Source organism: Mirounga leonina, unplaced genomic scaffold (genome assembly GCF_011800145.1).
Source record: "Mirounga leonina isolate KUSES-001 unplaced genomic scaffold, KU_Mleo_1.0 Mir_53, whole genome shotgun sequence".
NCBI lineage: Eukaryota > Metazoa > Chordata > Mammalia > Carnivora > Phocidae > Mirounga > Mirounga leonina.
The window spans coordinates 95,193,172-95,215,888 of record NW_023270807.1 but is presented as its reverse complement, the minus strand read 5'-3'; the positions used below and the strand labels follow the sequence as shown (position 1 = coordinate 95,215,888).

Here is a 22,717-nt window from a genome sequence, read left to right as displayed (position 1 = left end):
GCAGCTGGAAGGCCCCAGGCACTGAAGTGCTAAAAGCCAGGGATATGGGTGGGACCTCCCACAGCAAGGATTAGGATTATTTCCAAAAGGGTAAACCAGAGGCAACCACATTAGTTAGAGGACACATCACAGAATACAAAGTTGAGCTCTCCTCCACAAAATTATCCTTCAAAAAAAGAGGATGCCATCTTATATTTAAACCCTGAAAGTTCTATTATTATGAGACACTGTCAATTACCCTGTCTTAATCTGAAATCACAAAGGACTGTTTGGGTAAAACACAAGAATCTGAAAGGACCTCACAACGTTCAACTTGGATGCCATTAAAGGTCAAGCAAAGAAATTTAACACAGACTTGGTTATTGAGGGTATGACTTTTCAATCTCAAGTGGTGGATGGTAAAGCAACTCAAAAAGGGCAGGGGGAGAGGAGGCTGGGGGAAACTAACAAATCAACAAAAACCTCTACCAGAACCTTCAGATGGGGCAATACAAAGTGAAGAAACAGGAAATGCTCGTCTTGACTAGTAATTACAGAAACTGAACATAAAACAATATGTGGAATTCACAACTGAATACTGGCTGGATCTCAAAGTTACTGACATATTTATATACAACTGACAGCATTAAACTTAACACAGTTAACACAGTCCTTCTAGAAAGCATTTAGTAATCAATGTCAGAAACGCTTGTCCCAGAAATTCTATTTCTAGGAACTTATCAGAAATAAACAACCCAAACAAAGAATGATACCAACAACAATTATAGTAATAGCAAATATTTACACAGCACTCACTAGAGCCGTGCCAGGCTGTTCTAAGTGTTTTATATTGGGAGTTCTCAACTGGGAATGGTTTTGCCCCTTAGGAGATACTTGACAAGGTTTGGAGACATTTTTGTTTATCAAAACTGGTGGATAGAGGCCAGGGAAGCTGTGGAACGTCTACACTGCACAGAAGAGCTCCCACAGCAAAGATTTATCTGCCCAAAATGGTAAGAGGTCTGTGTCTGAGAAACCCTGTTTTGTATCTGTTCGCTTTTGTAATCCTCATGACAACCTTATGATATTTTTATTACCTCCACGTTACAGATCAATAAAGATCACTTTCACTCATCATTATCCATAATGTTGAAAAACTAGGAATAAACTAAATACCAAAAAACAGGGAGAGAGTTAAATTATGGAATGACCTAAGAGAAGCTGGAAAATACCTATGATATAATATAAAACTAAAATACTGGAATAAGAAACTAGGAGTGTGATATAATTACAATTATTTTAAGGTATGAATATAGAGACTAAATGGGAATATAAGACATTGAAGTTACTACTGTGTTAACATGGTAGAAATAGGAATGAATTTTTTCCCCTTTTTCTAACATTCTTTGATACTACTCTGATTTTTAAAAGAAAAAACACTCAACACTGCAGATAAGAAATTTGAAATTTTCTTTAAAGAATTATTTTTTATGAAATAAGGAATATCTTATTTTAAGATTTATTTTTTTTTAAGATTTTATTTATTTATTTAACAGAAACAGACAGAGAGAGAGAGGGAACACAAGCAGGGGCAGAGGGAGAGGGAGAAGAAGGCTCCCTGCTGAGCAGGGAGCCCGATGCGGGGCTCGATCCCAGGACCCTGGGATCATGACCTGAGCCGAAGGCAGACGCCCAGCGACTGAGCCACCCAGGAGCCCCTTAAGAATTATTTTTAAGTAATCTCTACACACAACGTGGAGCTCAAACTTATGACCCTGAGATCAAGAGCTGCATGCTCTATTGATTAGCCAGCCAGGCACCCCAGGAATACCTTATTTTAACAACACAACAGTTAACAAGCTAAGAAGACAGTTACTATTGAGAAATTAGAAAGAAGGATTTCCACAGAATAGCAACAAATGTTAGTGCTTTAAAATTCTGAAGTTATAATACGATTGTATGTTCAAGGTAAGAATCAATAACCTAGATTTTATATTTACCACTCTTTCTTTCAGTTATTGCATGGCTTACTATCATCTAAAGAGAATGAACAAAAAGAATCAAACTTTAATTCAGCTAAATCTGATTCATTTTAGCAACTCTATTATATACAGTAATTTAAACTATTTTTAATGTATTAATAATTGTAGCAATATTAGTAGTAGTAACATTATTGTTGTTGCCATTATTAGCAACAATGTACTGAATGCCTCCTACATAGGATTACTATGTAATCTAATCCCACAACATCCATACTAGGTAAATGTTTTTATGATCCCCATTTTCCAGCAGAGGTAAAAAACACTTAAAATGAAGCAACTTATCCAGGGCTCACAGGGTTAGCAAATGGAAGTCCCTGGATTGAAATTCAAGGCAGTCTGACTCTAAAGCCCCAAGTGTACTTGGGGACAAGGTGGGGGTGAGGGAAAGATAGGCTCTACCCTTCCTCCACTCCATCAGCAACAGACGGATTGTAGCTGATACATGGTTGTAAAACCTACCCTCTGAAGTACATTTACTAATTGTGTGGGTAGACCTAACAATGATTTAACCAATCTTTTATCTCATATTTAGATATTTTTAAATTATTTTTTATAATTATCAATGGGTATTAACAAATAAATGCTTGTCGAAACTGCTGAGAGGATTCAAAGGGAAAAAAACAATAAGGTTGTCAAGAGTTTCCGCCAGAAGCCACGTGATCAATGATTCTAACATGGGGGGATTTCAGTTGATCCCCATGTCCCACTGGATATTCAGTTCTTATGGATTTGGGGATTAAAAAAATAAGCCTATATCCTGTCAATAGGAAAATGGATACCTTAGATAAGTAGGACAGTCTGAGTAAACAGCTTAAGCATCTGTTTCCAAGAATGCTGAAGGAGAATGGATAGGAAGGTTAACTATAAAATATTTGTAGATATTAAATTGATGGGCTTAAATGTCTCTAGTCTAGCCTACCCAGAGCATATATTATGAAATGAAGTCACTGAAAACAAAATGCTGTGATCTGCTGAGATCCCGGAAGCGCAGATTAACTGAACAAATAAGAGGGATCAGGACACTAATAACATATCATCATAAGGCAAGGAGGGGAATTTGGCATAAGCCAAAGTAACAGGCTCCTTCCCCAGCTGAGCCGTTAATCAACTCAAAGCAGGCTACAGCGCGGTGGGAGGAGGCCCAGAGGAACATCTGGTCTCCAATTCCACACCTACGGGCGGTCCTCCCAGGCTCCAGTTTCAGGGTGCCGAGATGTCAGGAAGGAAGGCAGCAGGTGAGAAAAATGAAAAATGTCCTCTGTGGAAGAGTCCCTGTGTATGTGCTCTGACAAACTGTGAGTAAATCTTATCAAAAGTAGAGCCTTATTTGTAATACATGTGGCGATTTCACTGGAGAACAGAATCCTGATGTGTCTTAGCTGTATGTTTTTAAACGTATCAGAAATAAAAAATTGAAATGAAGGAAGATACCAACAACAATCATAATGACAGGAAATATTTCCATAGCACTTACGAGAGCAGTAACAGGTGGCTCTAAACACTTTCTATCAGGGGCTTTCGACTGGGAGTGATCTTGCAAGACACGTGGCAATGTCAAGAGACATTTTAGGGCATTTTAGACATTAGACATATTTACCAGCCATCGCCCCTTCTCATTAATTGACATCTATCTGATAGGTTTGAGCCGTTCTCCCATGAGTCATTAAGTATTTTAAATAGTAACTCTGCCTGAATATACTATAAATAGACAAAACAAATATCCTATCTAACAAAACCTGAGGTGTCAATAAATATTTTTTATTAATATGGAGTACTTCAGATATATTAACCAAATGTTAGCCTTTGAATATAACTTTCACCTCTTCTTGATCCCAGAAGACTGACACCGGAAAAATCTGTTTCATAATCACAGAAATTGTACCTCTTGCTTTGTGAATATACTTGCAACTGTGATTGCAGGTAATAATTCAAACACGGGGTGCCTGGATGACTCAGTTGATCTCTGCCTTTGGTTCAGGTCATGATGCCGGGGTCCTGGGATCAAGCCCCGCAGCGGGGTCCCTGCTCAACACGGGGTCTGCTTCTCCCTCTCCCTCTACCCCCTGCCCCCACTCATGCCTGCTCACTCTCCCTCTCTTTCTCTTCCAAATAAATAAAATCTTAAAAAAAAAATCAAATGCAAAACACTAACCTCAAGAAAGACTTGGTACGTGTGTTATCATTTTTCACTTTCAGCCCTATTAGAGGTTGCAAAATCTATTGCCATAATGACCCAGGTTGCTTGGCTTTGAGGCTATTTTGCACTTTTTTTTTTTTTTTTGGTCTTCTGTATGATCAGCACATCTCATTATTGTCACTGTGTTGATATTCAGCAGCACTCCAGCCTGCTGCTGGATCTTCTGATTTACTGCCCTAGATCTAGAAACTGAATACCTAAGTGTGAATTGAGAAAACAGTCACTAAAAGAGGGCCTGATGTGCTTCACAGATGTCCCTGCACTGCACACTCCAAGAAAGAAATGTCGATCGTCACCTCTGTGCAGTCTGCGGAGTATATGCAGTGGTCCTGGGCTGCCAGTGAGGAGAATCATCGAGTTTAAAACCACTTAAAACACCCCAGCAATTACAACAGGACCCAGAAAATAGCAGATCTCTATAAATGTTCTTTAAATCTTTTGTTTTGGGCTCCTTCTTTTTCTCACTTCTAGTTCTTAGACGGGTGGCTCACCCGAGGTTGACAGAAAAGTAAGTGCTACTTGATTTAAGAATAAAAGCAGACGAGAAATTTTAGAAAATTACAGAGAAATCAATGCTGACACTCTTCCTAAAACAAACCCACTACAATAAGAATTGTTCATCATGAAACACCAGGCACATATTATTTACTGAAGACTTCCAAATTATGGGAAGTAAATGCCAATTCTTTATTTCAATAATCAAGAGGTAGATATACCTTCAACACCATTTATTTTCATTTAGATTTTATTACTCTGAGAAATTTTACAGCATGTGGCCCAGCAACAAATTCAGTGAATACACAGAACACAATCTCAAAGATTTTTTTTTTTTGTAATAGTGCACAGTTCATTTAGCCACAAAGTAACTTCTCATCACAAAACATAAGATTCTCCTTGTAACAGCATAAGAAATAAGTAGGAAGGAGGTGGGTAGATAAGAAGGATCCAGTGGGACTTGAGAACTGTTTTCTCAACCTACTTGCAAAATACCCATAACCTCCCAGTTTAAAATCCATCACTATGAAATCCACCATGATTTTTTAAATTCATATGAGCAAAGATAGAACAGAACAATTGTTTTAAAGAATTTGCATGGGCAGAGATAAAATATAATAAGTATTTTCATTTCATGATGTCTTTCTCCTCTATTCCCAAATGTCCCATAAATCACATACACACAAACTATGCTTTTCCTTTCTTTTCCTGCTGTAACACTAGTTATTCAGAGTTAGCCATTAAATATTTATTAAAAACTAACTAAACAGTTCTCAGAGCAATGCCAGATACCAGACTGCATGGGTGGGTTGGAGTTACCTAGAGTTTTAGAAAGTGAATCTGCTGGGGAAATGAATTTCTTCTGTCAAACACAATCCAGGAGCTACTAACACCAGAAAGGGCGTGACTGTGTAAGTGTTGAAGCAGAAGCTAAAGGCACAGAATTCAGGAATAGAACAAGAAAACAGGCCAGGTCAAAGCCAGGAGACTCACTCTGGCAGCAGGTTCCTAGCTAGGGGCTGGTTGGGCCAGGAGAAAAGGGTCAGGGTTGGTGTGAAAGGAGGAGCTACCTCTCAGAGGGCCAAGAGGATTGCTATCTGAGGAGGCATTTCCACTGATGATATGCAAGTGACCTGGAAGAATTTGTACGAGATGCCTATCTTACAACCTCTGTGCATTCCAGCCTCTCACGGTATCTGGATGAACAGCATTAAACTGAAATCTATCATGTTTCCAGACCATTATGACAGTTCTCCTCTATTTGGAGAAATAGTCCTCTCTGCAGACTAAATAAAGCTTTTTCATACAAGATATCAAAAGGCAAATAGGTCGTACAGCACAGAATCATATGGGAGGCTATGTGCCCTTTTCCTTTGCTTGCCTTGCTTGCTTGCAAACAATAAAAACCTTTCTGAACAAATGAAAGTGAACTTTGAAACCAGCAAAACATTTCGGGCACCTTGCCACAAAGACATTCTCCAAGCAACTGCAGGCCATTTGTTGTCATGTATTTCTATATTTCTTGCCACGTACTGGATCTGCAGTTAAGTGAGTCCAGCATAGGATTACTGCCTTGATGCTATGATGTGAAAAATCACTAACAGATCTAGATCGAAGGATGAGGACAAACTGGTCAATTTTCAGTATGATGATGCATATGGGGCCTCATTTAAACTCATGTCTTATCTTTATTTATCTAAGCCGTATTCATTTTTCCTGGATTAACTTGAAAGGCTCTACTAACAAAAACAGCCACCATTTACTATAATCCTTCCTGCAAGTTGCCAAGTAATGTGCAAGGGATTTTACACAGATATACCTTTAAAGACTCACAACAATCCCATTATCACCATTTTGCAAGTGAGGAAACAGACCCAGGATGCAGGATGGCTGGGATTCAACTGTAAGTCCAACTCCACAGCCTCTTCCCACAAAGTGTATTATGCTCTACAAATTACATGGAAAAATGAGCATTCTATAGATACCCCTGGGACTTACCATCCCTAGGAAAGTAATGTATTGGTATAGGAAAATGTAATAAAATCGTGAGGGCACCTAAAGAATCACCAGTCGCAGCACAGTCTGGGATGATGCTGACAGCTATCACACTAGAGAAGAGAAAGAGAAAATACAGAATTTAAATCCAAAGACTCAAACTTCTATCCCAGAGATCCAGAAATCACTTCTGTCTTTTAAGTTGGAAGTTAACCATCTTCAAACTCAAAAGAAATTCAAATAAGTCATTCAAAATCTGCCGTTTTGTAAGAATTTCCTTCAGAATCAGTAGTAGTTTAAAAAAAGTCAGAGATCCGGGCGCCTGGGTGGCTCAGTTGGTTAAGCGACTGCCTTCGGCTCAGGTCATGATCCTGGAGTCCCGGGATCGAGTCCCACTTCGGGCTCCTTGCTCGGTGGGGAGTCTGCTTCTCCCTCTGCCCTTCCCCCCTCTCATGCTCTCTCTAATAAATAAATAAATAAATCTTAAAAAAAAAAAGTCAGAGATCCAAAAAACAGGAAAAAAAGGGTGGATGGGTGGATGCAATGTAGGAAAAGGCAATTCATTGAAGAATTTGTTCAAAGAGCCATTAAACATATGCAGAGAAGTTCAATTACAACAAAAAAAGGGATGCAACCTTCGGGCACCTGGGTGGCTCAGTCGGTTGAGCATCAGACTCTTGATTTCAGCTCAGGTCATGATATCAGGGTCATGAAATTGAGCCCCACATGGGGCTCCATGCTGAGTGTGGGGCCTGCTTAAGATCTTCTCTCTCCCTCTCCCTCTGCCCCTCCCCCCCACTCTCACTCATGGGCACATGTGCGCTCTCCCACTCTCTCAAAAAAAAAAAACAAATGCAAATTCAAACATTTATATACTACTTTTCATCTCTCTACACTTCCTGGACAGCAACTTAACAGTAGACACTTATCTGCCCCCAGCAATTACCCAAATGAACTAAGATATATGTACACATTTCATTATTTCTAACAATTTTTTTTAATGGGATGCTACTAATGCTGGATGGTTCCGACTTTGGTTCAAAATGAAAAACCACGCTGCTTGTGGGAACTTAGTTGTAAAGCTGCACATTTGTATATTCATAGGAAAAGGTGCGGCAGGACAAACAAAACTATTAACAATAGGCTATGAAGGGGGAGAAGGAATGACAATTTTCTACTCTGTATAATGTTTATTCTGCACTGAATTTTTTTTTAGAAAGAAACTGATTGCTTAAGGTGTTTTTTTTTTAAGGTGCTTAAATACATTATTTATTTATTTATTTTTTTTTTTTTAAGATTTTATTTATTTATTTGACAGAGAGACAGCGAGAGCAGGAACACAAGCAGGGGGCGTGGGAGAGGGAGAAGCAGGCTTCCCGCCGAGCAGGGAGCCCGACGCGGGGCTCGATCCCAGGACCCCGGGATCATGACCTGAGCCGAAGGCAGACGCTTAACGACTGAGCCACCCAGGCGCCCCTAAGGTGCTTAAATACATTATTAAAAATTACATTTGGGATCGAAAATTTCTTACAATAAAATACCTTGACAGCCACCCTCACAGGGAGCCCACGCTTACTTTTGCCCAGCTCACAATCCAAGTTTCAATCTTCTGCTTTAGACAGAAAGTTTGACCTGTGTTCCTTTAGTCCTAGACTAAAATTTCACTTTGACACAATGGTAAAACTAGGCTATGACTCATCTTCCTCTGCATAACAATGAAAGTTCTAGTTCAGTGGGAAAAAAACTACTTGAGTTGCCAGTTCACTGAACTGTTCAAATCAAAATATTGCAGCAGGATCGAGCGAGTCACTGCACCCAGATCCTATCTAGTGCTCCTAACAGTCCTTTCTCCTACCAGTCTTTTCGCTGGCCCTCCAATCAAATCTGGAATTTGCAAATGGTTAGGATAGGAAGCACCTGGTGCCCTGAAAATAAGGGTCAAAGAACCCAAGTGTAACATGAAACAGATCCAGGACCCATGTCATGAGCATGCCTTTCAAGTTAGGCCAAGGGAAAACACAACAAAAATGATGGCAGGGTGCACAGCTTCAGCCTAAATATATTTTAAGCACCATAATGAACATTATATTTGTTTTCCTATTCCTAGACTCTGGGTACCAGGCAAAGCCCATTATCAACTGACTAGATTTTGATAATTTTTATAGAACTTACTCTTTTTATTTACCTTGAATGTTACTATAGTTTGCAAGGTGCTTTAAAATGCCCCCTGGGGAATGTGAATGGTTTGGAGACCTAGCTCAGAGGTTCAGTGACTTACACAGTCAATCACAGGGGAACGGAGACCCAGGTCCATACCTAGAGTAGTTGTTCAGTACCATATTAGTCAGACATCTCATTCTGCCCCCAAATTCTTTTGTTTCAAACAAGTCACTCTGTCCACCCTTCTCCCAATTTAACAATTTTCTCTCTCACCTCTGCAAATTATATTCCACCTGGTCTTCCTAGCCACCAATGCATTTTCTTTATAAACATTAAGATCAGCTAAAAACTCACAAGCCCTGAGAAATTCTCCCAGACAAACTTCCCTACGCTTTGATGCAATCAGCTGGCAGGTCAAGCCCTTAATATCTGGCAAAGATAAACACACTCCTTCCTTTCAAACTAATCTTTACACAGGTCCTTCCAGAGAACCTCCTGGTAGTGCGCCGCCCCCCCCCCCCCACCAGCCCCACCTCCACATTCACAGAGACACCTCAGCCCCTGATGAAATTCTTATTCCAAAGTTCTCAACCTGCCTTGCTTCATGAAGACACTGCCACCTGGGAGGCTTGTCTCTTGAGAAGGCTGCTCAATGTGTCCCAAGGTTAGCCGGTTCTCCTATGATCTCTTCCAGGAGCTTCTTCCCAGATGACAGCTGATATTCAGAGAAGCCACAGTCTAATACAACATACTCTCCTACATCATCACCAACTGGAAATGAAGAGATCCAGCCCTCTTCCAGCCTTCCTGTTGCTCAGAGGAATTGATTCATTCATTCCACAAGCAGATACTAGGCCTTTCCTGCATGCCAGACACACAGCTGGGTGCGGGGTACAATGGTGACAAAGTTTCCTTCGTGCCTTCTTCATGGAGCTTTCGGTCTCCTAGGGAGCAAACAACATTCCCTTGTGCTTCTCCACCTTGAATCGCCGTAGAATCAGTCAGAGAGTTTTTGAAAAGCCACAAAGTCAGGGCCTCCGCCTGCTTAAATCAGAATCTCTGGCTGTAGGGCTTCAAACTGGTGATTCTAACGTGGAGCCAAGGTTGAGGATATTTTAACCAACCCACCTCAAAAGGAAATGGCTGACAGAGAGTCCTGTCAGCCACCAGGCAAGCAGGAAGGATGGCAAGATACGCTGGGCCTCCCAGAAGTGGTTTCCTGAGCAGGGCAATTTCTAGACATAAATCATCTGTGCATTAGTAGATGCCTACAAGTCCTAGAATGGAACCAAATAATTTTTTTTTCACATTTTCAAGACTGTTTTTTAACTTTGGTCTCCCTCAATTAGATTACTTTTAATATTTGATCATCTGTACACAGACATCAAGATTAAGAAAAGGAAAGGAATTAGGTCACAAAAGCTTTGGGTTAATATTATAAAATAAGAATATTCTATATCAAAGAAAGATAGATAATAAATACATAGATGGATGGATAGATGGGTAGATAGACAGACAGACAGACAGACATAGAGATTCAGATTTCAACTTACTCCGTTTTCCCTGTTGTAGCTCAGTGGGTGGCTGGGAGGCAAATACACTGGGTTCCCCATTCCAGATCACACCATAGAGCAAAGGATCAGCAATTTCAAAAATAACACTGAATGGCTTATTTTGAGCAAATATGTATCTAAAATTCACTCCATTTTATACCTTGTTTTTTATTGTTCCCTTTAAATTCTGCAATGGTCATTTGCATATCAACTCTTTATTGTCAAAAGTTTAATGCAAAACACTTATGGTTTCATTCTTTCTACCTTACTTGAGGTTTGTAAATAACAGATTCATCCAAAAAAAAAAAAAAAAAAGGATTCATCGTAAAGTTTAATCTGTTATGGAGACTGCTCTGAAAACCAAAAAAGGCCATGTGTTGCGATGAAATATAATACCCATTAAAAATCTATTTTTTTGTATCTTTATTTCTTACAAGATCACTAGAGATCTACCCAGCAAATACAAAAATATTCAGTTTACCAAAAACCAATGAGAAGAGAGCCTAGGCCTTTGTGGAATTTGAAATCAAGTACACATTGGTTTGCTATTTTTATTAAAAGAACATGTCCTGAATTTTTTTTTTTTCCTAATGCTTTCAATTTTCCTAAAGCCTTTGGGCTGGTCAGAGGGCAGGAGACAATGCTATCTAAATGGACCAGAATTCATATTTAAAGCTACAGTCTACTCATTTTAAAATGTGCTTACTATTTAAAGATTTGTTTGTATTTTTCTCCTGTCTTTTGATTTCACCACCATAGTCACTTGAGGCTTTTTGTAGCAAGACAGTAACACAAACACAAGTGGACTGTGGAGACTATAAAAGCCAGAGAAAGAAGATTAAATCAGAGTCCAGAGATCTTTGAAAGGCCATGATGCCACAATGCTTTCATATGCATGGGATTTTTTTTTTATTATTATTTATTTATTTATTTGACACAGAGAGAACAAAAGAGAGAGAGAGACAGCAAGCACAAGCAGGGGGAACTGCAGACAGGGGAGAAGCAGGCTCCCCGCTGAGCAAGGAGCCCGATGTGGGGCTCCATCCCAGGACCCTGGGAACATGACCTGAGCCGAAGGCAGCTGCTTAACTGACTGAGCCACCCAGGCGCCCCAATGCATGGGATTTTAATTCTGGTCCCTGAACTGTATTTTAATTTTCAGTTGAGAGCATATTGTTCTTTAAATAAGAGAGAAAAGTAATAGCCAAAGAAGTGAGTTATAGCCCACTGATCTCCTATTACACTTGGCCAAGAAACCCAACTAAGAAAGTAGGGACTGCTCCAACTATTTTAGTTTAAATGTGCTCCACAGAGAACGTGCCTACCAGCACTGACCACCTCATTCACATGGAGTTAGGAAGGAAAACAGTAAGAGATAAAGAGTAATTCCAAAGGGAAGAAACACATACTGTAAAAATTCTAACCAGCCTGAAACTTTTCCCACAGAGACAACATTCAAGCATGAATGTGAGGTCAAACAATACCCATCACTTGGGTTTTTTTTTTTTCCTCGAAAAGCTTCTATGACCAGTACGCAAATATATACATTAAACAAGATACGTACATCTGACCTGATCAGAAAATCTAGATCACCCTGGAAATAAACGCCGGTGAGAAACGTACATGACCACATCCAATGTGAAGTTCTGCATCTCTGTTTCTCCTCGACAGCACGGTGCTAACACGAAAACCCCTTCATTTACAGTCCTCCCAAAGTACAAATGTCCTCTTTGCCCCTTTACCAGTTCTACACTATATATTTTAAAAGGTAAAACATCTTTCTAGCCAGTACAATAAACCAGGTACACCATGGGATGAGCTCTGTCACTGTCCAATGGCAAAGAGGAAACTTTATACGACAATAAATAGTCAAGCCACATAATAAGCTACTTTGAAAATACAGGGAGGTAAACTGAAGCACATTTGTGACAACGGATTTATGGACCCTTGAGTGCTTCTTCCAAAGAAGCCAATGACTGGCAAACTGTCACATTTTGAAGAGAAGGATGAAGCAGACAGCCTTGGTCTCTACTATTTGGAGTCTAGACAGATGTGGCGTCAGGAAGCACAAGCTGGTATGTTCCCTTCACCAGCCAGGCCCTGCCTTTGGCGGCTCTGTTAACAAATTGGGTTCACTAAGTGACTAAGAGAGCCCTGTCTTTGCTGTCGTCCCCTTTTCAAAACCTCCCAGGGTGGGAGTCATGCAAGTTGACACACTTACCTGGTAAGTGCTTGCAGGCCTGGCGAGCTCCTCGCCCTGGCAAGTCAAGTCTACACTTTTTCCAACGAAACGGGGTAGCTGCTCGGCCGCTCATCACCTACAATGGCTTAAATGACGAGGAAAAAGATGCGGAGGAAGTGCACAACAAAAGCAGCCTGCGAACTGCACACTGGGATGTCCTGTTTTGGGGTGGCTTTTATTTTTCCCATGAGAGGATCTGACTAAAGCTAACCCAGCCTCCTCTACACACCAGACAGTTAGTTACATTTAGCAGTCAGTGAAAACTCCTTAGGTCGTTTTCATTATTGTCGTTGTTGTTTTTGTGGTTTTTTTTTTTTAATTGTCACAACTCAGGGCTCTTGAATGTTTCTAATCTACTACAAAGAGATTATAACTTTGCTTCCTGTTTTGACAGTGTTGGCTGGTAAAGGACACCTCCACCCACCTTCCGACCCACTATGTATATAAATAGAGGCATTTGCCCCAGGTGCACAACTGGGCTGACGAGTTTGGTTATAATTTGGACTTGTTATTTTACTTTAATATGCACATATACCTTGGAGAAATGAAATTCACAAGGATTTCTGCTTAATTCCTCACACATTACTATTATGGAAAAAAATAAGCTTCACCACACAGAGTTATAAAATAAGAAGTAAAACTTTTGACTCATATTTTCCAGCCTCTGTGATTCTGTGTATGTGAGGTCCTCTCTTGCTCTGCACATGTTATCCATGCACAACAAGCAAGGAAAATCAGTCCCCATAGTGCCACACCCTCTTCTTTTTCTATTCTTTCTTCTCGCCTGCTTTGAAATAGAAACTTTTCACTTATAAGCAAAAATTTTCATATTTCATAGAATATGTACCCTTGCCAGGATACACAGGGGCTTAAGGTAAAAGCCATCTCTGTCCCCGCTACTGGCTGAGGTATGATCGAGAGAACTTGCCAAGACTTGCCCCACTCTCCTCCTCCTTATCTCTGTGTGTTTCCTAGATTAGAAGCTGTAGGACTCCGGCAAAATACATTCTAATACAATCTCCAAATTTGTAAAATGGGAGTAGCGGCCCCACCTGTTTCCTCAGATTGTTGCGAGGAGCAAGCAGCCAAAAGCACAGTGCCATCAATTATGCCACATGGTCAAAGCCCAATTCTTTTTTATTTTTTTACAAAGATTTTATTTGAGAGAGAGAGCACAAGCGGGGCAGCCAGAGGGAGAAGCAGACTCCCCACTGAGCAGGGAGCATGACGCAGGTCTGATCCCAGGACCCTGAGATCACGACCTGAGCCGAAGGCAGACGCTTAACCAACTGAGCCACCCAGGCGCCCCCAATTCTTTTTTTTTAAGAGCTTTATTGACATATAATTCACACAGTATGTAATTAACCCATTTAAAGTGCAGAATTCAAGGATTATTAGTATATTCACAGAGATATATGCATCCCTCACTACAATCAATTTCAGGCCACTTTCATCACTACAAAACACAATCTCTCTCTGTTTTCTGCGCACCGGCCAGCCCTAGACAACCATGAAAATCTACTTGTAGGTCGCTATAGGCTTGCCTTTTCTGAACATTTCATATAAATAAAATCATAGCATATGTGGTCTTTTGTGACAGGCTTCTTTAACTTAGTATAATGTTTTCAAAGTTCATCCATGTTGTAGCATGTATCAGCACCTCACTTCTCTTTATGGTTGAATAATATCCATTGTATAAATACCCCACATTTTATTTATTCACTCATCAGCTGATGGACATGTGGGTTGTATTTAACCTTTGGCTAATACAAATAATGCTGCTATAAGCATTCATGAACAAGTTTTTATGTTGACGTGTTTTCATTTCTCATATATGTGACTGCTGGGTCATACAGTAACTCCACGGTTAACCTTTGGAAGAGCCATCAGACAGTTTTCCAAAGTGACAGCACCATCTTACATTCCCACCAGCAGTGTATAAAAGTTCCAATTTACCCACATATTCACCAACACTTATTATTAGCTACCTTTTTAATTACAGCCATCCAGTTGGTCTGAACTGGCATCTCATTGTGGTTTGATATGCATTTCCCTGGTGGTTTTATCAAAGCCTAATTTTATCAGTGGCCCAAAAATGTCTCCATTCTTGTAGCAGGACTCAATACTCAAAATATGGAACAACCAGTAAGGCATGAATACTGGCTACAGTGCTGAAACAAGACCTTAAAGGTGTCCGGCTTTAACGGTGGCTATTTTCCAACAGGTATGAAAACATTTCAACTGATACAGCTGTATGGGTTCATGCCAGCTAAATAACTACTGACCTTTGAATCATATCTCCAGTAAGAGGCTATTAAAGCAGCTAGTCCTTCTTTCTCTACCAAAGGGCTCCTTAAGAAAACTTAGAAGATGAAATTCTCAATGTAAATATGATATTTCAAACATTTACAAATCATTCCTTTCCTTCTGTCTTTCTATATGTGTCTTCCCCTTAAATACGAATAGGTTTAGGAGTGCCTGGGTAGCTCAGTTGGTTAAGCGACCGACTCTTGGTTTTGTCTCAGGTCATGATCTCAGGGCCGTGGGATCAAGCCCCACATGGGGCTCCTCACTCAGCAGGGAGTCTGCTGGAGAGTCTCTCTCTCCTTCTTCCTCTGACCCCCCCCAACTCACGCACTCTCTCTCTCTAAAATAAAATAAATAAATAAAATCTAAAAAAAAATAAAATAAATAGGCTCAACTAAAGCAGCCTCTGAACAGCCATAATTATTTATTGGAAGAAATTTTAGACCAGATGTGACTTAAGATTGAGAGTCTCACAAATTTTGAAGGTAGACAAGAGGAACAAGTCAGGATCTAGATACCAGCAGTATTTTCCCCTTACTTCTTAAAAATGTGACATTGGTCGAGAAGATATATGCACCCCTAAGTTTATCACAGCATTATTTATAAGAGCCAAATATGAAGCAATCTAAGGGTCCCTCGATAACTGAATGGATAAAGAAGCTGTGGCATATATTCACACACACACACATACATATATAATGGAATATTACTCAGTCATAAAAAAGAATGAAATCTTGTCATCCACAACAACACAGATGGACCTAGAGGGTATTATGCTAAACGAAATAAACCAGAGAAAGATAAATTCTATATGATTTCATTTATACATGGAGTCTAAGAAACCAAATAAACAAACAAATAGAAACAGACTCATAAATAGAGAACAAACCTGTGACTGCCAGAGGGGAGGGGGTGGGGTGGTGGGCAAAACAGGTCAAGGGGATTAAGAAGTACAAACTTCCAGATATAAAATAAATAAGTCACAGGAATGAAAAGTATAGCATAGGGAATACAGTCAATAATAGTGTAATAACTTTGTATGGTGACTGATGGTAACTATACTTACCAACAGTAAGCACAGTGTAACATACACAATTGTCCAATCACTATGCTCTGCACCTGAAATTAATGTAACATTGTGTGTCATCCATACTTCAAGTAAAAAAGAAATGTGATATAGGGAGGATAGTAATTATTCTAATTCAAAGGGATTATCTAATCTAATTCAAAGATTTATCTAATTTTAAATTCAAAAACTCTAATTCAAAGAGATTATCAGTTTTTTTCTAAAGCAAAGGGATTATCTAATCTAATTCAGAGGAATTACAGTTTTCTTCAGACTTTTTGGTATTTGAACAAATTCACGTACAATGATATGAATTATCTCTTTCCTAAAACATCCGATTTTAGGATTTTCATTTTCTTGATTCCTAAAAAATATAAAATAAATAAACAGAATAAAGCCTACATAAAATATGACAAAGAAAATACAAAAATGCCATAAGCTTTAAAAAATAATTTTTTCTTTATTTTCCAATATAAGACCTCAAGCCTTACATGTATTAATAATATGATTCATCCCTCTCCTAAGAAATTTTCCATGTCCCAAGGCTGCACTATGTAATCCATTGTTTTAGTTATTTCTTGGCATACAGCTAAGTATGAAACTGGCCGCTGAACTTTCCTATGTCAAATAGAACTTTCCACTGTGGGAAATTTCTAAAACATTCCTATTAAGCTAAGTGGAAATGTCATCATAGCTCAGGAGCAAATATGGTCTGTGTCAACCAGTACAACTTCTAAAGTAGATTCTATGCAGGAAAAGCAAACCATTGATCAAACACAAGCACAAAGGTTTTATCAGAGTTGCTATAAAAACTTGATGGTGAAGAAAATCAGAAGCAACCAACAGCTTATCAAAGGTATCTGAAAGTTCTTCTAAAAAAATCTAATAGGAGGGCACTTTTTAAAATTGTTTGGTAATGTCAGAACCCACTCCATCCACAGACCCCTTCTGCTAGATTACAAGTTGACCTCATTTCTAGTTCTTGGGAAATCAAGAGACCATTTATGTTGCAAGTATCTGTCTAGGGGATGCACTTTCTTATTCAATCTGGTGTTGACAGCAATAATCAAATTTGGTACATACCACTAGCTCTATTATAGCTCAACAGCAACTGGCTGCCAGCCTAGGTCCACTGTTTCATCAAAAAGGAAAGACAGGATTGGACTGGAGAGAGAATCACAAAGTGAATCAGCTGAAACTACAGGCAGTGCAACAGAAGTCAGAGAGCCCCTGGGAGACTAAGCTCTCTCCACTGGGGAGGCGTAAGCCCAGCACCTTCAGCTCCCTCAGGCACGGGCCAGGCACCAGTGAACCAACCTTACTGTGGAAGGCATGCATTTTCTTCATCCTTTCTGTTACCTACGAACCATCTTGGCTTTGAACATCTCATTGTAACTGTCAGTCCTAACTAATGAACCTACATGTAACCCTGCACAGCAGCAGACAAAAACTAGAGACAAACCACACCCTCCAACACCAGTGCAAGCAACGCTGGAGTTAAGGCCCTTCCTGCGAACTCTCTAGACAATACTGGCTTCACTTTGTAATTCTTCTATGCACACTTAGGCTAGAATCAAACATTTTTCTCAGATCACAAAATGCTAAATTAATCTTCTTATGATAAAAACAAAGTCAGCTTTAAAAATAATTGGAGAGGGAGGGGAGATCTGACTTTGAAATTTTACTGGAGGGGCGCCTGGGTGGCTCAGTCGTTAAGCGTCTGCCTTCGGCTCAGGTCATGATCCCGGGGTCCTGGGATCGAGCCCCGCATCGGGCTCCCTGCTCCGCGGGAAGCCTGATTCTCCCTTTCCTACTCCCCCTACTTGTGTTCCCTCTCTCGCTGTGTGTCTCTCTGTCAAATGAATAAATAAAATCTTTAAAAAAAAAAAAATTTTACTGGACTTGCTGTTACAGACTTTGAATCTCCAAGAAAACTATGCTCCAGCTAATAAATACTCTCTACTTAAAAGCAGCATGGATGAGGATGCCAAGTCCTGGTATGACAAGCAACTTATTTTTTCCTATTTTAGAACTTGAAATAATTTCAGGTTTACCAAAAAAGGTGTAAAAATAGTACCCAGAGTTTTCATATTCCCCTCACCTAGCCTCCCCAAATGTTACCATATTACATAACCAGAGTATGACTGTCAAACGAGACAATTAGCACTGATGCAACACTATGAATTACTCCACAGGTCATGTCCAAATTCTCCACTTGTCTTCTTTTCCTAGGGATTTGTGATTCAATCCAAGATCCCACACACAAGCACCACTTCAAAAATCCAGGATATGTCCTTTTCAATAAATCATGCAATGCAGTACCTCATGAACATTTCTGATCCCTCCAAAAGTTCTGTTTCTTCTCATGCTAATGAGGAGGTGTCACTGTTAACCATGGAGTCTTTTAGGCTAGGAATGTTCTTTTCCTCCACAAGTCTCTTCATATTTACTCTGTCAGTCTTATCAACTTTACCGTGTAAACATAGGTCAAATAGAGCTTCACAATCCCTTTCCAAAACCCTTGAACCAGTTGTTCTGCCGAATTAGAACTTTCCCCACTTGAGCAAAGTTAATAGAGCACAGAGGGCATATGTTAAATTAAAACAAAAGAAAACAGGGGCGCCAGGGTGGCTCAGTTTTTAAGTGTCTGCCTTTGGCTCAGGTCATGATCCCAGGGTCCTGGGATGGAGCCCCGCATCAGGCTCCCTGCTCCGTGGGAAGCCTGCTTCTCCCTCTCCCACTCCCCCTGCTTGTGTTCCCTCTCTCACTGTCTCTCTCTGTCAAATAAATAAATAAAATCTTTAAAAAAAAAACAAACAGCAAGATCCAGGGCAATTTCCCCTAAGCAAACGCATTAATAGTTCTGCAACAAATGTGTGTGTGTCGTGAATGGTAAGTGAGATAAGTGGAGCTTTTTTTAAAAGCATCCTAGCAATTCAAGTCAGATTTCACCAACAAATGAATTCAGGTCAAGCTCAGGTTTACTGTCAAACTAAGTACAAAGAAAGTACCTTTTGGTGTTCAGAGTTCTTTTAAACCACTATCACTACAGATGAGGGATGGTGGAACTGCCTATGAAATCCATGGCCTTGTTCATCTCCCGCCTACCTCAACCACATCCTCTTTCACTCGGTCTCCCGACGAAGCCACCCGCAGTGTCTCCTCTGCCTCCAGGCTCTCTCCATGCCAATCCACCTTTCCACAGATTCCCCAGAATGATCTTTCTAAAATATCTACAACTCCCCAGTCTCATAATCCTCAAGATTTCCCTTGCCAAAAAAAAGGGGGGGGGTTGGAATCTCACCATCTTCATGAAGTTTACACAGGTCTCCATAATCTGAGCCAACTCCCCTGATGGTCCAGACCATCTACACAGCATTATAGAAAAGGTATAGTCTCTGTCCCTCAAGATTCTCACAGCTGAATTCAATCCCTTTCGTATTTTCATCAGAGTAATAATTGCTTAGAATACAACTTCTCTAATAATCAGAGTGTATCAGGATATTTTAACTCATTTTTTTTCTAGCTAGGAAATTCTGCCTTAGTTCTTGATCACATTAAAGATTACTAACAAAACCCCACATGTTGACATGAAAAGGATTTTTCACATGATTTTAATAATATATCTAAAAATACTCACAACCCTACTGTTGATCTGGTTAAAACAATTACAAAGAGGAAAAGCCAGGAAAACTTTTCTAAAAACAAGCAAAACCAAAAAAGTAACATTGAGGATGGTATTTCATGGGTTGAGTGATTTCTCATGAGATTGTTTTTCCAAAGCACGAAGATATAAATAAAATCTGAAATCATGCCTTTGTTTCCATATTAGTATATTAATGGAATGGAATGACATTATAATCGACAAAATTACATTAGACAGAGTCAAGCCAAAATACCCACCATTGAAGAGCTTAGAATTTATCCCCAATCATGCAGAGGTTGACCTCAGATGCAGACTTAAAGAACATGCCAGCGAAGGAGGAAAGAAATCATATTATTTTAAGTATGATCAGTTTTACTTCCTAGCATGCAAATAGTCAAAGATACCTACTTGGAATGATGAATTAAAAGAAAAATTCCTAGAAGTTTTATTTCAGATTAAATTATAAATGTTCTTACCATTATCTCAGGAAAAGTGCACAGAAGTAGTGAGATTCAGAGGTAAGGAAGGAGTACAACCAAATCCCTTAATGAGATGGGTAGACAGAGGTGGTAGGTGCATACATCCACTCCCTACACCCAGACAGGTGAGGAGGGCTCTGAGCAGGAACCTGGGGTTCCCTCTCAGGGCAGGCCTCCTGTGTGTGTGTGTGTGTGTGTGCGTGCAGGTGTAGCAGGGTTTCTCACCAGCAATGCTACTTCCAAACTGAATGGCCATGGCCTGCAATCAACAGAGGTGAGGCCCAGGAGCTGACAGCCAGCCGTGTTAGAAGAGGCCAACACTACATGGCTGCCGAGTGACGCCACGGCTTTGGAGAAGCCAGCATCCAGTCTGCCGGGCCAGCGGAAGGAGCCCTGCAGTGCTGGCTGTTGAAGGCAGGCATCCCTGGGACGGCCACTCTGGAAACAAGCATCCCACTCTAGCGGAAGAAAGGAAGGACACTGCCAGGGTTCTGCAGGGAGCAGGAACAGTTATTTGAGGAGACATCAAAAGAGATGAATAAAACAACACAAATGCTTTAAAAGGGAAGAGGAACGTTTAAACATCATTGTAAAAGGAAGAAAATGGAAGTGATTTTTCTGAATGTTTTGCATGTTCTGTTTTTACAAACCAGGTGAAAAAGAAATGCTGCCATCCGTTAGCATACTGACTGGCACATGGCAAGGACTTAATAAATGAACACTTAAGTGAGAGAAGAGAGAGGAGCTGATGTGGAAGCAATCATCAGAGCAGAAGTTAACAGCAGAGCAGGACAGCGAGAAGAGCCCAGGCCGGCTCTCACATCCAGGCCCACCTGATAGAGAAGGGAGCAGGCAAGGTCTATGATGGGGGCAAAATAAACACTGCAGAGCTAGGGCAGACCCCAAAACTGCAGAAAGGGGCTCCACAGAGGAGTAGAGAGCTGTGGCCAGGTGAGAAGGACACATTCAGAAATATAAAGGTGGAATCATTTTTAAAAGTAGAGGCAACCTGCTGGTCTGTAGGGCAAAGGTCAGCAAGTGATTTTGCTTGAAGTGCATCTGCTGGCATTGTGAGGAAAACTTCTCCAGTTTCAGAGGGTTCTAGAACCATCAAGCTTCAGGAGAAGATATGAGGAAGAGAAGCAGGGGGATTATTCTTTACTGTTAGGAATAAAAACATTTAGTGGGAAAGGTGACCTAAGTCACACCCATCGGACACACCAGCCTACAGATCCAGACGCAGGACTCCTAACACTTTGCCCCTCAGCCACTTGCAGTGACAATCTCAATCCAATGTCTTCTGTTTGGAGCTCTTATGCCCTTTATGCAAATCTGAGGATGTTGGCCACTCCGGGGATACGGATATTAACATGTGTGAGTCATCTGTACATTCCGCCTGCAGCTGATACCACACAAAGATAGTCCTAATTATGGGCACACCCACCCAAACTCCCATGGGTCCTACCTCTCAACTTGGGAATGAGGTGTAATCATCTACTTCTGACAACTTAGGGCTGAGCGTGGGGAGACTATGTAGGAAGGATACAGGTAATAATGAGGCAGAACCAATGCAAGGCACTGACCAGGCGTATTTTCAATCAGCTCCAGGATTTCTGAGATGATAGATTTTCCAAGAGGTAACCAGGTAAGGAATAGAAAAAGCAAGTACTGGTTATCACTCAAGAATGTATGAGCCATGGGACTTAGCAACAAGGTCCCAGAGCCCAAAGCTGGGTTCCCTAAGCGCCTACTCTGTTCCATGCAGTGCACTGAGAACCAGTTCCCAGGCCAGGGAGAGTGACGCAACACCAAGTGCCACAGAAGGGAGGCTGTGGCACTTGCTATCACCGTAGGGATCGGGCTGAAGCACCGAGACAGGCTGGAGCCCGGAAATAGGGAAAGGAGAGGGCAGAGGCTGAGCAAACAAGGTGGGAGTGATCACCACAGAAGGCAAGAAATGCACAAGCAGCCTATTGTTAAAGTATTCTCAGAAGTCACAAAGAACAGGGAGGAAGACAGGAGGGTGGAACTTGGAAACAATTCCAGAAGGTACAAAAAAGAAAACAGTGATCCAGAAAGAAGGCAAAAACAAGAGTCAGGCCCTCTTATCCCAGGGCCGGCTCTGGTGGTGAGCAAGCCATACTCAACTTTGCAGCTTGGGATCATTTATGCACCGTTCCACACGAAGCTCTACTTTCCATAAAATGGTTCCCCTTGGAGAAGGTCCATGAGTAAATCGGTCTAGCTACAAGAGTATAAATAAAGCAAATATAACAAACTTGGTTTTAAATTGGGAATGTTGGACTAAAATATCTTCCTGGAGGTTGCCAACTCAGGAGAGTGCTGGAAGCCCTGATGTCCCCATTGGAACAAGAGGATTTAACTGCTCAGTAAAAACTCACCAGCTTCAGAGACCTCTGAATCTCAGGGTTTCTTCACATTTATTTTCAGTGACACCTGCAAAATTCCTACAAGTTCAGCTGTACCAATATTTGGTACATCTCTCATTTGCAAGATAAAGTAACGGAGCTTCATGACACCAGAGGAAACACAAAT

The 22,717-nt window shown here is 40.6% G+C and overlaps 1 protein-coding gene and 1 long non-coding RNA gene across 8 annotated transcripts in view; both read right to left on the bottom strand.

Annotated features, from left to right (window-relative positions):
• The window catches only part of UTRN (utrophin), a 496,689-nt gene that overhangs the window by 430,554 nt on the left and 43,418 nt on the right, over nucleotides 1–22,717 (bottom strand). For 3 of the 7 annotated variants that reach the window (XM_034990897.1, XM_034990898.1, XM_034990901.1), the window contains exon 1: nucleotides 12,643–12,796. The exons of 2 other annotated variants lie outside the window; for them this stretch is intronic. In XM_034990897.1, coding sequence (XP_034846788.1) covers nucleotides 12,643–12,736 — 94 coding nt within the window. In that variant the 5' untranslated portion in view covers nucleotides 12,737–12,796. Of the gene's footprint in view, nucleotides 1–6,768; nucleotides 6,788–12,642; nucleotides 12,797–22,717 lie in introns of those variants that run through there. 2 more of the 7 variants (XM_034990904.1, XM_034990903.1) reach the window with 2 other exon arrangements.
• LOC118000974 lies at nucleotides 9,587–11,378 on the bottom strand. The gene is made up of 2 exons (XR_004676593.1): nucleotides 9,997–11,378; nucleotides 9,587–9,812 (listed from the first exon to the last, which is right to left on the bottom strand). It is a non-coding gene; the product is annotated as an uncharacterized LOC118000974 (long non-coding RNA).